The 14,900-nt window shown below is 40.8% G+C and overlaps 1 protein-coding gene across 1 annotated transcript; it reads right to left on the reverse strand.

Moving 5' to 3' along the window:
- Positions 1–1,436: 1,436 nt before the first annotated feature.
- On the reverse strand, positions 1,437–4,342 carry neurod4 (neuronal differentiation 4). Its single transcript, XM_005732605.1, has 2 exons — positions 4,133–4,342; positions 1,437–3,237 (listed from the first exon to the last, which is right to left on the reverse strand). Exon 2 carries the CDS (start codon positions 3,228–3,230, stop codon positions 2,172–2,174), a length of 1,059 nt encoding a protein of 352 aa, XP_005732662.1. The 5' UTR covers positions 3,231–3,237; positions 4,133–4,342; the 3' UTR covers positions 1,437–2,171.
- Positions 4,343–14,900: the final 10,558 nt, after the last annotated feature.

Below are 14,900 nucleotides of genomic sequence, written 5' to 3' on the forward strand. Positions count from 1 at the left end.
AGAACAGGCTGCGTTCACAATAGACCAGTGGCGCCCACTAAAACAATCATTCCCTTTTCTTTTCCAGCCCTTCTCCACTGTTGCCAGGACTGGAAATGACAAATCTCTGGAGGGGTTGCTGAAGGAAACGAAGGGGGAGTCCTCTTAGAGAACAGCATCCAAAAGCACCTTCACCCTTTTTTTTTTCTTTTTTTTTTAACAATTGGCCAAAAGACCACAAGGATAAATACACTCATGCACTTCATCTTTGCACTCTGCCGCCCTGTTCTTTGTTTATTTCAAGAGTCATCATGTCCCTCAGCACAATCATGAAAGTCAAAACTGATACTCCGGTCATTAGTTGAGTGATATAAATGTTTTAGGAACTTTGCCAGCTTTACATTATCTCTGGATTGATGTATCCTTATTTCTGCTTTGCTGAACTTTTACCCATTTATGGCATTAGTATGTAGAGACTGCATTATTTTAATATTCATAAAAGCTAATCTTCTTAGCTACTATATAGCATCCTTCTTACACATGTGCTGTGTCTCAAAGAAAAGCCAGGCTAGTTTACCATTCAGTAAAACTGGATGAATTATTGGAAAATGAGTTCTTGCCCTTCAGTGTTTTGGCATGAGCTACATGGGAAAATGGGACACATGGGAGAGAAAGCCAACGATAGAGGCTCAGAGCTGTGACAGGTTCACCTGTTCCCCGGAGCAGTTTTCCCATGGCCCACAACAGCCTCCCGCCTGACCTGATAGAAACCCCGGAGCAAGCCTTTGAATGACATCATGCACAGACTCTTTCTCTCTCACACACACATGCACACACTCATATCATGCAACAGATCTCTATTTCCCAGCCACAAAGTACTCCTTCATCCAGTCTTGCTGATTTCCCCTTTTTTTTTTAGTTGGCACACTCTTCTATTGTAAAATGATTTAGAGCCACAAAAATCTAAATATACTAATTAGCTATTCGTGTTGTTTGTGTAATATTTATTTTGCATGTAAAAATGCATTTATGAGTACAGAAAAATGCCCAATACTGCACCTGCTGGTAATCGTGACCAGATTACAGGGATATTCTGAAAATGATGCATCTAAAACGATGCACAAAGCTAGTGAGAGCGATGTAACAGCTGTCGCTGACTCACATTTATTTATTTTTTAAAACCAGAACTTGTAATTTAACTAAAATTGTAATCGAGTTGATGAAAATAATTTGTCTTCTGATGTGAGGGCTTAGCAAAAAGAGTCATCTCTGTATTATCTACTGTGCTTTATATATAAGTGTAATACTAAAACGCAAAAAGAAATCTAAATGAATGAAAACATCACTGTACAAAGCTTGTGTTTACAGCCAGTTAGTGCATGCGTTTGTCTTTCTGTTAAACTAAAATGTAAGAAATGGATGAGAGCATAACATCACAAAAAGACATGGCACACGTGTTACTATGGAAATAGCATATAATATAAGAATATTTATTTAATTAAGTGCGAAACAGCAAAATATTAACAGTACAGTATGACAAAAATTGTGACACCAAATGAACAAGTACCTGAAAGACTTAAAATAAATAAATTAAATACAGTACAGCTACCAGTGGCTGGCATCAACCCAAGACAGTGAAACAGAAACTGTGCTGAGAAAAATATAAAACAGACAAGACATTATCAAAATAAATATTAAATACAGGTATAAATAAATGCATTGCTTTTCTTAAATTCAGAAGGAAACTGGCTGTAGGCCTCAGTGCACAATGGGTGACTTTTTGATCAATTTCTTTTTGTACGTAGACGTGTAAATAATAAAGTATTTGTTCAAACATAAGCATCTGAATAATGCTTCAGCGAGGGCATCTGATTTGGTAAACTCATTTTTACTTCAACTCTTTAAAAACTGACGGAGCAATGTGTTCAAAAGAAGATTAACATATAAACAAAAGTGAAATAAATACAATAATAAATGTTATGGGTGCATGTTTCAGGTAGATTGAGTTGAGGTGATGAGTCTTCTCTCTGAGCATTCAGTGCTCTCCCAGAGTACTAGACAACATAAAAGCAAACATTTTTCTCTATACACTCAGTACCACAGTCATCCTCTTTTTACAGCAGTTTATACAGGAGCAGTGCTTCTACTCTGGCTATTCATAACAGTCACTCATTCACTGGTACTATCACATTTCAGATGGTACCCATGTGAGAGGTGATGAGGTGAGGGGGAGCAAAGGAGTCAAAGGCCACATCCAGGGGCAACTCGTAGCGAGAAGCCTGTAAGAGTGGGTGGGCCTGAGGCCCCCCTGGTAGGCTGCCTGTCGTGGACGTGGGGTAATGGTGGGATGAGAGGTAGTGAGCATGGTGGGGTGTGTAGTTCCTCTCTGACTCATGCGGAGATGGCTCCTGCTTCAGGGCAAAGTTGCCACTGATGCTGAGTGGGGGAGTGAGGGGCCCATCGTATGGAGGAGTGCTGCTGCTGCACTCGTTAGGGGAGGGGTTGTCATATACAGGCCCCTTGAATCCTTTCATTTGGAGGAGGTGCGATGCCTCGAGGGAGCCGTAGGGTGGGCTGGGAAGGCCTGGGGATGGGTAGCTGAGGGGATGGCCAGCCACCATACTACCCATTCCTGGACCTCCACACTTGTCTTCCAGCTTATTAAGAATCATCGGACTGGGTCCCAGCTGCAGGCAGCCAGCCACAAGGTTGCTGGTAGGCTGGGACAAACCTTTACACAGCATCTCCACAAATCCATGACTCTCTGGGGACTGGCCACTTTCCAGCACCTCCGACAGAGCCCAGATGTAATTGCGGGCCAGCCGCAGAGTCTCAATCTTCGACAGCTTTTGTGTCTTAGAGTAGCAAGGCATCACTCTGCGCAGATTATCCAGAGCATCATTTAGCCCATGCATACGAGAACGTTCTCTGGCATTGGCCTTTATTCGCCGTGCACGAAACCTCTCCTGTCTAGCTTTGGTCATCTTCTTCTTTTTAGGGCCTCTCCTTTTGGGAGCATTTTCTCCATTTGGTCCATCCTCTTCGTCCTCTTCCTCTTCCTCCTCTTCCTCCATATCCTCACTACCCAGTTCTGTGCAGGAGCGGAGGCGACCCCCTACAGTCAGGCCATGGCGCCCCGTCAATTCTGGGCTTTCATCTCCATCCTGTGAGCTGCCGTCATCATCGAGCCAGCTGAGGGAGCTCACCAGCTCACTCACATCCCCACTTTTCCCAAATGATTTGGTCATCATTTTTGATCTAAAGAAAAAGAGCCCACACAACAAATTCAATACTTTGGGATTCATTGTCTGTGAATGTAAATCCTTGAGGCTATTCCCCCATAACGTGATAAAATTGTATTATTATTTATAACTGATGGGTACCAGAAGAAGCACACACTGACTGAGAGTGCTCTCATTTCAGCAGGGCAGTATGGACAGATCACTTATATGAAGTGCAAGCACCTCTGTCGCATAACAGTTCTGAAATAAATCCAGTAATTATTTCAAATCAATCTCACTGTGAAATTTGGATATTAATGAATAAATGGCTGTTTTCAGAATGAGATGGATGAGTGGTTCCCTGCTGTTATTCTCCAGTCTTTCAGAGACGCTGTCAATCTGGGACACCACGGGATTTACTCAGTAAAGATTAAACAGGCAACATACAAATCAACAAACATGCAACCCCCCAACACACACACACACACATTTCTCTGTTAGAATACCTTCATTATTATTATTATTATGATTATTATTATTATTATTATTATTATGCTTTTTGCAGAGCAATCTATATCGCCCCAAAATCACATTTTAAATGTTATTTTGTACTTTAATGTTAAGTGAAACGAAGAATATTTGTTATTGTTGTGCAAAAAAGTCCTACTTTGTGAGACAATTTAAAGTAACTTGAGTGAACTTTGGGCTCGTAATTCTGTCTTTACTGTACATCCCACTGAACATAAAAAAGATAGAACTGTAAATAATAGGATGATGCTTGGGTGATTTGAAAGGTTTTCACAGCTGTAAATAAGCTTAAGAGTTTTTTTCTGCAAAAATTGCATGTGTTAAATTTATTAGCTCTAATGTGAGCCATATGGGGTTTTTTTTCTATTTCTTTCACAAGACTTGGACATAAAATGTCAACTCACCTGTTTGGGATCCGTTTTCGCTTCGTTCACAACAGATTTTTAAATGTTAAACAGACTAATAAAAGAGTGATAAGTCCACAACTGCTGTGTTTCTTTCTTCGCGCACCGGCCAGTGTCCCTTAATCTTCTGCTCCCTCAGATGGCCATGAGTACGCTTGGAACTTTCATCTCCAAATGACACGATCGGGCTGATATTCTTTTTGCCTTTAACCGGGCAAGTCCCTCCCTCTGCCGCCCCACCCACCGTCAACTTATCCAAACGCGCGTGGCGTGCTCGTGACCAGAAGTTTTGGCAAATGTGCAGCGAGCGAGAGAGTGAGACAGGGTACATGCATAACATTTTTTTTAATCATGAAGTCCGTGAACTACGAAAGGATGGGTGTATAGGACGTCAGAAATGCACAGCGGCCAACAAAGAGGAACTTGAAAACACTTGGTAGCAGTTTAAGGAGCACATGCAGTGTTATTTAGCATCTTACAGCCTTTCATAAGACTCTTTCCCCAAATGTGACTTTGCTTATACCACTATCTAAAAATATATTTATGTCTAAAACAAAACTAATCATTTTCCAATCTTCTGCTAATCCCGCCTTATCCTACTTTTTTTTTCTAATTTTAAGTTGTGTTGCAAAATTATTGCCGCTATAGGCCTACAAGTACCACGATTGCGCCCAAATTGAAATATATGTTAAAGCTATTTTTTAATAAAAGAAGAAAGAATAACTCAAACTCAATAATAAACTCAATAATTTCCCATCACAGATTTCAGTATTACGCAGGAGTTTACTGTTAGATTTCCAATCAGATCTGACTTGAATGAAGATCTCTTGTTGTTGCCCTCAGATCTGAAAACACAGAAATCGTAAAATCCACTGGACTGTTTGCTGCTGCGCGAGTGTGTTAACCATCGTAATCGATTGTCTATCTCTTCATTAGTCGGTTGGATTATACATTTTCCACTTCATTAAACGCAGTGTGGGCTTGATCTTCAATGAGTTAAGAGACGCTCTTCCTTATGTGCGTATTTAAGTGATTTTGACAGCGTGGTGTGCGGAGAGCAGGTGTGTGCGCTGTTCAACCACTCATTCAATTGTTTCCTTCAATTTTTAGCGTCATATTTGGCCCCAAGGAGTTGGCAATCTGATTACTGAGTCGATTGGTCCTGCGATCGAGACACATTTAGATCAGCTATGCTTATGAGAATCCATTTGGAAATGTAATCAGCTACACCGTCTAGTTACTGGATTATCAATGATACATTTGGCTTATGACTAATTGCTTTTATGCTTTGCTTTCTATGTCGTTTTTTGTTTGTTTGTTTGTCTTTTGTTTAAACTTTAAACACGTACAACCTAACTTTTCAGTAGACTCTTTGAATCAAACGCGTAGTCCACGTGACGTGAGTTTACGTCTTTTATTAGGCTTCACAAATCTTATGTAAATATTGGTCATTTTGCACACTTTTAACTACAAATGCCAAAGCACGAGAAACGCCCGCCAGTCGTCGTGCGTGGCGAGCCGCAGCTCAGTGGGGGTCTATTGTTACGACCGGCCACTGACAGACGGGGTCTCGCGAGTCGCACGTGCCCCCGCATTGATCCCAATTGTGCGCGCGATTGCGCACAGCTGTGCTCGTGACTGAACCTTTTCGACTATCCGGTGAAGTTTCCTTGTTTTTAAGAGCAGTATTTCCGCGGAAAAAGATATAATCACGCGATTAATTGACAAGAAGCGCTTGAAAACAGGCACTTATCAAACGATTTATTAGACACAAGCTAACAGATGGCTGAATATGGGAGCAACTGGGGGGTGGGGGCATCTGTTGCTTGGATGCTGAGGCGTCACTCGCGAGTAGATGTCTTGTGCTTGAAACAGTATTTATCTACCTCTCTAATCACTCCTGGTCAGTGCACTGGCCATAAAGGTATGTGGACAGGAAGATAAGCCTTGTCCTTTGTGTATGTGGCTAATATGATGTGCCCAAAGCTCCCCTGGTGGATGCACTTCTACACCCCCAAATACATACACTCTCCTTCTGTCCCAGGAGTGTGAGTATGGCCACGCCACACCTGCAGCCTGCATGGGGAATTGGAGCCTAGCAGTCTCCGACAATCCCCATCGGTTTCCCAAATGACTGACTGACTAACGGAAAGGGAATTGCCCTGCTCCCATTTAAGCAATAACATAGAAAGCCAACCTTCCGGAAGAGGTCATGATGAACACAGATGATCTGAACCAACTTTTGATGAGTTTGCATGATTTGAACTTGGGATAGTTCTACATATTTATCTTTGCAACAAGTAAAGTTAAAGAAGACAAGTAAAGTTACACAGTCTACTGAACTGACGTACTGTGTTTCAAAGAGATGCATTTTAATAATGAAGATTTTGTGAACATAAATCAGATTTTAATGTATGCTTTGATTTGATTGATTGGCCAAAAAGAAATGCATTGTCAGCTTTGGCATGAGCTGTCCAAGACAAGTTTATGTTCACGACTAAAAGAGTACCAGCCCCACTTTAGCTTTTTAAGTGCTGTTGTTGGTATTAATGGGGGCAACCCCATTCCATACAAAAAACCACTGCCACAAGTGAGTTGTCTCGCGCTCTAGTCCCCTGGGACTCCGAGTGGAATGGGAGGGATTGGTGCACTGTGCTGACAGATGGGTCCTTGTTCCGTCTTTTTCTTCATCTCTATCTCCCGCTCCCTCTTTTGCTAAAACACAGACACACTCACACACACCAAGACTGCACGAATACAATAGGAATTAAAGCTCCACATGCTCCCTGGCTCGCTCCTGAAAGCTGAGCCCCCTTGTACGCATAAAAGATGCAGCAAGCTTGGATTTGTGAGAGGAGCTGGCATGCTAGTTGGGGTGATGTGGCACAGGGCGGTTAGGCTAGAGAGAGATGCAACTTCACTGTTCAGAGTTTAGTGTCCTGAGCCCATTTGTACTATGTATGAAGCAGTTTTCTCTCTACGACTGGCAGCATCTGATTTCAAGTTATTTCATGTTGCGTGTTAAGACGTCTTAGTCTTCCTTCCATTTGCTGTTCATTGTGGCTGAATACAATTACAAAGCAGACTTCTCTGAATTTTTTATTGTAGACTTGGAAAGATCTTTAAATGAAGTGTTTCTCCAAAATTAAATTGTGCAAACTAAATGTAAAGAGCTCAGAGCTCAGTTGTAAGTTTTCACACTTTTGCAACTGCGGCCCATTTACATGAACGTCCTACTGCTGACATTCAGCATGGCAGACTGAATAAAGGTGTGTGTGCAGCCATGCTCCACAGAAAAGTGTACGGTTTATTTATCCTGTTGTGTCTGAACATAATTCCATGTTCAACTTGATACCTTTTTTTTCCTGGAAAATCCCTTGTTATATCCATATGGTGCCAATAAATTAGAGTCTCCTGGATCACAAAGGGCATTTAGATAAGATCAGGCAGCATTTCATCTCCAAAATATGAGTAGATTGTTTGCAGCTTATTCCTCTTCCTTTGGGCTAATGGATTTGGAAAACATTCCAATCGAGCAGAAATGTGCCTACAGAATGGGAATCGGGCCTGAGGGCAATTCTCACTAAGTGGGGAGAGAGCCATTAAACAAAGGTGCCTGTGGTTTCATATTCAGGATACTTTACAACCTCCGTCCCAGGACATCAACAGTGTTTTTCGTTGTGCTGTTAGAGGGGGCCGAAGGGAGGGAGGGGGGGGTCCATCTGCCATGCTGCCGGTCCTCTGGGAGATGGGCATATCCCAGGGGTGTTTTGGAGAGAGAGGGTCTGAAAGGATTACACCCAACCACTAATCAACGGCAGTAATCTGTGGGCCCCCAATACAAAATCCCCTTTCGATCCAAACAACAATTTAGGATAGACGATAAAATCTGAGTATACAGACATTCAACTGACATTGAACAACCTGATAAACGTGATGACAAATTCAGGTGATTTTTTAATTGGGAGAATCAACTGCGAAGGTGTGATTGGCAAAGAGCCACAGTGTCTCTGTGATCAGGTGCAAGTGTCCCACAAGTGGCCTAGTCTGAAATCCCAGTGTGACCATTATGCAAATACAGCAACTAGACGAGCCTACAACATAAATTTGTCTAACGGATAAAAGCACTTTTCTAATCAGATCTGGATGCAAAAGGTTTTTCTTTTTCTTATAATACATTTGGTTAAAAAAAGAGAAAAATCAGTTAATAAATCAAAATAATATATATGCATTAGCCATGATATTATGTCATTATTTATACTTCTTCTTCTTCTTTTTTAGATAAAAAAAAAAGGTTTGTATGTCCATTAGAGTGAACTTCTAACAGCCTATTTTATGATGTTATAAGGTGAGCCCTGCAGATCGCTTCTCCTTGAACCTTATCCAAATACTCTGTCACAGCAGGAACCTACAAGGTGCAGCTGCTGAGCTGCTGTCCTGGCAGGTCTCTCCTTCCAGTGAAGAAATAGCAGGGAATCAAGTTGCCACTAGTTTCATTGTTCCCTGTCAGTATGGTTTTGATGTCTTGGGCCTGGGTGGGGTCTGGATTTGGTAGTGGTGGGTTTAAATCTCCACAGGACTATAGAAGATGCTGCCTAATGATGGTGCCAGTCCTCCGGGGCATAGGGAACTGGAGCATCCTGGCCTGCATCTCCACTACCTCCTGCAGAATACCCACTGGCTAGGCAGCCTCTAAGCTCCCTCTATCCCCATAGCTTCATTGTTCAGTGGGCCCAGCACTGTCAATATTAAGCCTGGCTAATGTGATCTAGAGGCAGCTGGAGCAGCCCCGATTATTACCATGACACAGGCGACCGAGGGGTGTAATATCATTAAAAATAAATCAGGTGGTGTGGAGATTTGCTGTAGCAGGCGGGGGACTTTGAATGACATTAGGTAGAAGTGCCATAATTTCATTAGTCAATTGGGGCAGCTCAGAGGATCTGTTGAAACATTTCCTTTAAGTTGAAGTAATTGAATCTGCTTTCACAACAACAATCAACACAAAGTGGAAAATAAAGGAACCGCTGATGGTAGTGTTTTTTTTTTATTTAGAAAATTAATTTCATAAGTATACACAGACACCTGCAAAACACAAAAGGACAATATTTCAATTTGCTAATTACAGCATATATGGTTGATAATCTATTTCAAAGCAGATGTATAGGGTATTCTCAGAGTTATTAGCCTCTTGCGGTGGATTATTGTTGGAAATGATGAGGAAAACGTGAAGCCCTGGTAATCTTCTTAAACTATTTGACGCTGAGCTGCCTGCTCGGCAGACTCATCAGCAATCAGCTGGCAAGTGAATGGTCTGCATCCTGAAAGCATTAATAGGATTAACGCTGAAAAATAAACTAATGAATATAAAAAAAATGTGAATTTAAAAAAGATCAGAATATTTCCCTTGTTTATATTTTCTCTTGTTTCGTTTTATTTTGATAATGGGCTGATAATTTTGTTCCTTCGTACCCTAGTTTTGCATGTTCGATCGGCTATTATAAAGCACCAGAAGTGCCGTTGGGCGCACAGCAAGGGTCTTATGTCGCTATTGTTTAGACGCACTGGACACATAAATGATGATTTCAAGGCCTATTGAGCGTGCGATGGATTGTCCCCAAATGTGACTGACTAGCGGAGAGCAAAAACTGTTGGATGAGCGCAAAGAGCGAAACCAGAAGTTGTAAAACATTTCGACACTGACAGCTGAAAGTTCGATAATTTATTATAAAAACTTCACTCATAAAGGTCCATTAAAACGCGTGAGCGGATGTATTGTATTCATTCATCATCATTTAAGGGCAAATGTTTAATGGGGTCGAGTACGTATGGTGCTGTGGTGCAATTGTGACATCTAGTGAAATATTTTGAGAGCGCCTCACGGCTGATGGGTTTGTTCAGTGATTCCCAATGTATGGATTGCGCTCTACTGGTGGGCCGTGAAGGTACTGCAGGGCAGCCGCAGGAGGTCGTTTACATCGGGTTTACTTATTTGTTTCTCAACTGAAATTCTTAATTCTCTCAAGATTGAAATTTAAATTTGAATAGATAGTAGTGTATTACGATAAAAGGCCACATCTTTTACATTTTTATGCAACTTTATTCCGTGGGAAAAACTTATAATGTGCACTTAAATGTGGTGAATCAAATAATAATCATTTGGTTTAATTGTATAAGTAAAATTTTGGGGGGTTGGTTCCAAAAATCAAATCCTAAAATCTTTTTCAAATCAGCTTCCGTAATTTTTTTAAAATGACAATGAAATAGTTTCATTTTAAGAAGAAACTGAACTAATGAAACCACAGATCTCGTTTTGATCCTAAACACACTCATATCTTGTTATTTAGGGGGGGAAAACTTATTCTGAAAACAAAGCTGTTGACTGAAAATAAGCCTCAACCAGTAAATCATCAGCAGATGATTGATTGATGAAAACACAGAAAACACAAAGGAAATAAATTAAAACATTTCTGCTTGTGTGATGATCAGAGCTGTGATTAAAGGGTTGTCTTGACTACTGAACATTGTCACATTTCAAACTGGACCATGGTAGTCTGAGGTTTGATGATGGCTTGCCATAACACTTTACTATAGAGGCTTACACATAGTGCATGTAATATTATAGGAGTTACAACCACAACATCAGAATGTAAAAATAAAGCTACTTCTAGCTGATTCTTTGTCACAAGTGGAAGCAAGTTGTATGTTGCATGTTTGATTTAGGAGTGCTTTTAGATATTCTTTAATGTTATTTTATAGGCAGAATCTGCACTAGAAAACTGTTTTTGGACACGAGACAAAGTATTTACACTTAAAAATAGATACAACTAAGTGAATATTATTGTGAATTTACCCCAAATGTATATTAAAATGAAAAGATAGAATAAATTTAGCAACCTCGAGTGATCCGTAACATAAAATTAGAATGAATGTTACAATCTTGGGCAGCACAGCGGTACAGTGATACAGCCAGAAGGTGACCTGCCAGCTGGGGCCTTTCTTTGTAAAGTTTACATCTTCTCGCTGCGTGAATTTCCTGCAGGAACTCCAGAATCCAAAGACAATGCTGTGGCTGGGAATGTGTGTGTCTTCCTGTGCTGGACCCGTGATACACTGGTGATCTGTCTGGTGTACAGCCTGTCTGGGAGATACTTCAGTACCCCTACAGCCCAATCAATGACTATTCATAGTACCTTATGCACTTGTCAGAATTCACTGAACTATGCATATTCTAGACTCTTGGTTCAGGAAATGTAAGCTTTTTAATGCTTTGTATCTGTTTCTAGGCATTTATAGCACAAACTAGCACCCAATCCTCTCTCTCTTCCCTCCCTCTCACACACACACACTCTTCTGACCCAAATAAATGAAGTCAGAGGAGGATGGAGATTTCTATATTTGGCCCTTCTTTATTTTACACCCTCACTTTCATCTCCACTCCTCCTACGCTTTGCTTCACTAATTCACCTCTGCCTCATCCACCTGCCAGTCCCTGAGCATCATCAGCATCATAAATCTGATCTCCTCCCCCCTCTCCTCGACAGGATACACCCAACTTACTTCATAGCTTGAAATTTTTTCTCTCAGCGCCATACTGGCTGCTAGTGCAGAGATCTGACACTCAGTGTAACTCTACCAGGACATCAGGAATGTCTCCAAAAAGAGAACCCTCCATTAAGAAGTCTCCCTCATCAGTGACCCAACCCAGACTCGGTCCTCCGTATCCCTGCATGCCTTCAGCTCCTGCAACTCCAAAACCGGAGCAAAAGCCTAGGATGCTCCGTCCCTCTGATTCACCTTTTGATCCCAGTACTTTGGAGGTGAGTGGGTCATCTGCAGTACATATTTTTGTAACAAAGCTTATGTGGGGCATTCATAAAGTATGACTAAAGTATGAGTCACATCTAGCCAGTCTAGTTTTACACCCAGTATGTCATTAATGCCTCTTAGAAAACAGATTAAAGCTCAGTGAAAGATACATAATAGTGGTCTCTTATGAAATTTATTCCAAATAATATCTCTAATTATTTGCAAAGTAGCTTCTTTTAATTGTGCAGCTAATTAAAAAGACCAAGAGAGAATCTAAGTTAATCAAAGAAATGGGACAGTAACAGCAGCACTGGTTGTCAGTCAGTGAGTGGCCCCCTTAGAGACAGTTTCCTGTCACAGCATGTGCTATTTCTGTCATCAGAAATGTATCTCAAAACCCACACAAGAGTGATTTCTACAAAAAGAAAGTTAAGACCACTGAAATTGAAAGTGAGCAAACTCTTATTTTCTTTCTAGATAAAGTAATGAGATTAAAACAAAAGAATAGACCTTCTCATACTTCTCTGATGTTTTGCAGTTATTGTATCCAAAGATCTTTAAACATTTACTTCTTAGCTTACCCTCAAAAGTTAAATAAGGCAATAAGTTCTTCTGTCAAAAGATCATGAGATCATTTAGAAAGTGACATTATTTTACTTTGCATTAATTTCATTGTCCACAATTATCTGCATCCACTATTCTGGCACAGTGGCATACACTCACTGAGCACTTTATTGATTTATTATTTGCTAATGTGTAATCAGCAAGCACATGGCAGCAACTAAAGGCATTTAGGCTTATAGACATTGTCAGCACAACCTGCTGAATTTCAAGGTGATTAGTATTAGTATATAGACTTTTAATGTGCTTTGAGGCAATAGGATGGCAAGACTGGTTGTTACCCAAACCTTTGTTACAACCGAGGCACGTAGAACAGCATCTCTGAATGCAAAAGCTATGGAACCCTGACGTAGATCACCACAGCAGCAGAAGACCGCACCGAGGGCCACTCCTACCAGAGAAGAACAGGGAACTGAGGTTACCATTCACACAGGCTCACCAACATTGGATAACACAAGATTGGAAAAACTACACCTGGTATGATGAGTCTTGATTTCTGCCTCAACATTTGAACAGTAAGGGTCAGAATAACGTGAAAGCACTGATCCGTCCTGCTTTGTAGCAACAGTTCAGGCTGGTGGTGGTGGTGGTATAATGGTGTGGGAGATATTTTCTTGGCAATCTGGATCCCACAGCCTACCTGAGTATTACAGATGATCATGCCTTTATTTAGGGTATCCATCTTCTGATGGCTGATTCCAACAGAATAACACACTATATCACAAAGCTCAGAACATCTCAGACAGTGATGACATGACATGGCAGTGAGTTTACTGCACTCAAATGGCCTCCACTGTCACCAGATATCATTCTAACAGAGTACCTTTGGTAAGTAGCAAAATGGAAAATTTGCATCATGGATGTGAAGCTGATAAATTTCCAGCAAATGCCTGCTGACGTGTCAAAATGAGGAATGTTTCCAGCACATTTCTGAATTTATGTCACAAAGAATTAAGGCTGCTCTGAAGAAAAAGGAGGGTCTAACCCAGGACTTGTAAGATGTATCAAATAAAGCGGCCAGTGAGTGTATACCAGCTGCAGTGTGTGTTTAACACTACACTTTAACTGTCAGCTGTAAAATACCCAGCCACCAGTTGTGTCCTTCTGGCATTACAAGATTAATGTTAAAAAGGTTTGCATGTGTTAAACAAATATAAACCAGTATTGCAGCAGGATGTTTGAATACTTTTGAATGTCATTGCTTTATGGGGATTTTAGTCCTTTCAGGGGCGCGCTGATATGAAAACCTCAGTGGATATAGGAATTTAGTTAACCTCGACCACTTGTTAAAAACATTTGAATCAAAATCATGTGGGCTTGTAATGTTAAAAGGTTAAAAGCAGGAATAGGCAATCATTCTTAATGTAAAAAATGTATTTATATGTGCAATAATATAGCTTAGCTTGGTTTGTGCCCCAGCTTTTGCTGCCATCCTCATATGCTTTAAGTGTTGCCACTGCATGCACTGTTTTATAGAGTGAGACTGCCCCATTTAGCTGGTGAGGATATGTGGGCCATGTTAAGTTACCCACTTCACAGACATGACAAGAAGCCGGGCCGCCATCTAGGAAATAAAAAAAGGTCTTTGGCCTATAAAGTGATATGACATCAGTCCATGGTCTTACTATACTCAAAAAATCCATCTTTCCTGGATGGCCAGACACCCACAACACTAATGCAGGTCCCTTAGCTCAATCACGCAAGTGTTTTTTGTAATATAACATCCTTAAAATAATTTCTTTTAAAAGGGGTCTAGTGGCTCATTGATTAATGATCGACTTAAATAATTAACTCCTTTAAGTTTAATCTCAGTCAAAAATTCATTTCCAATTCTATGCTCATGCAAGATGTTGATCCTGTAAAAATTTGCAGAGTAGATAGCTGAAACAAGGTTTGTCCAACTTCACAGTGCATGCGGGACAGAGGGCTTGCCACAAAATATGGCTTGAAGAAAATGTGGCTTAAACACAGCCTGAAAACCCAGCAGCAGACATCATTACATCATCACATCATCACAATAGCATCATTCTTCCTAATCTGAAAAACAAATAAAAAAAAAATCTATATTTTAATTAATGGACATTTGTGAATAACGTTACCATAACCATAAAGGAAAGGACAGGCCGACCATCATAATCCACTTTTAGCCTAAAATCAGGTTTAAGGCCTAAGCCGTTTATTCCATTTACTTGTCACCTTAATCATAAAACGAAGGCTCCATATCCATGTATTGTAAATCACATACCATACCTTCAGCTTTGTTTCTATATATGGAGCGCGGCAGCTGCCGAGACGTCAGTTCCTGCGTCCTGTGCGTGATGACGTACGCCTGCTTGGT

The sequence above is a fragment of the Pundamilia nyererei genome, unplaced genomic scaffold (assembly GCF_000239375.1).
Source record: "Pundamilia nyererei isolate P.nyererei 1_Seehausen unplaced genomic scaffold, PunNye1.0 scaffold00047, whole genome shotgun sequence".
Taxonomy (NCBI): Eukaryota; Metazoa; Chordata; class Actinopteri; order Cichliformes; family Cichlidae; genus Pundamilia; species Pundamilia nyererei.

Excerpts from the sequence above, each read along its gene's own strand:
- neurod4 (XM_005732605.1), bottom strand. The coding sequence starts at position 3,230 with ATGATGACCAAATCATTTGGGAAAAGTGGGGATGTGAGTGAGCTGGTG.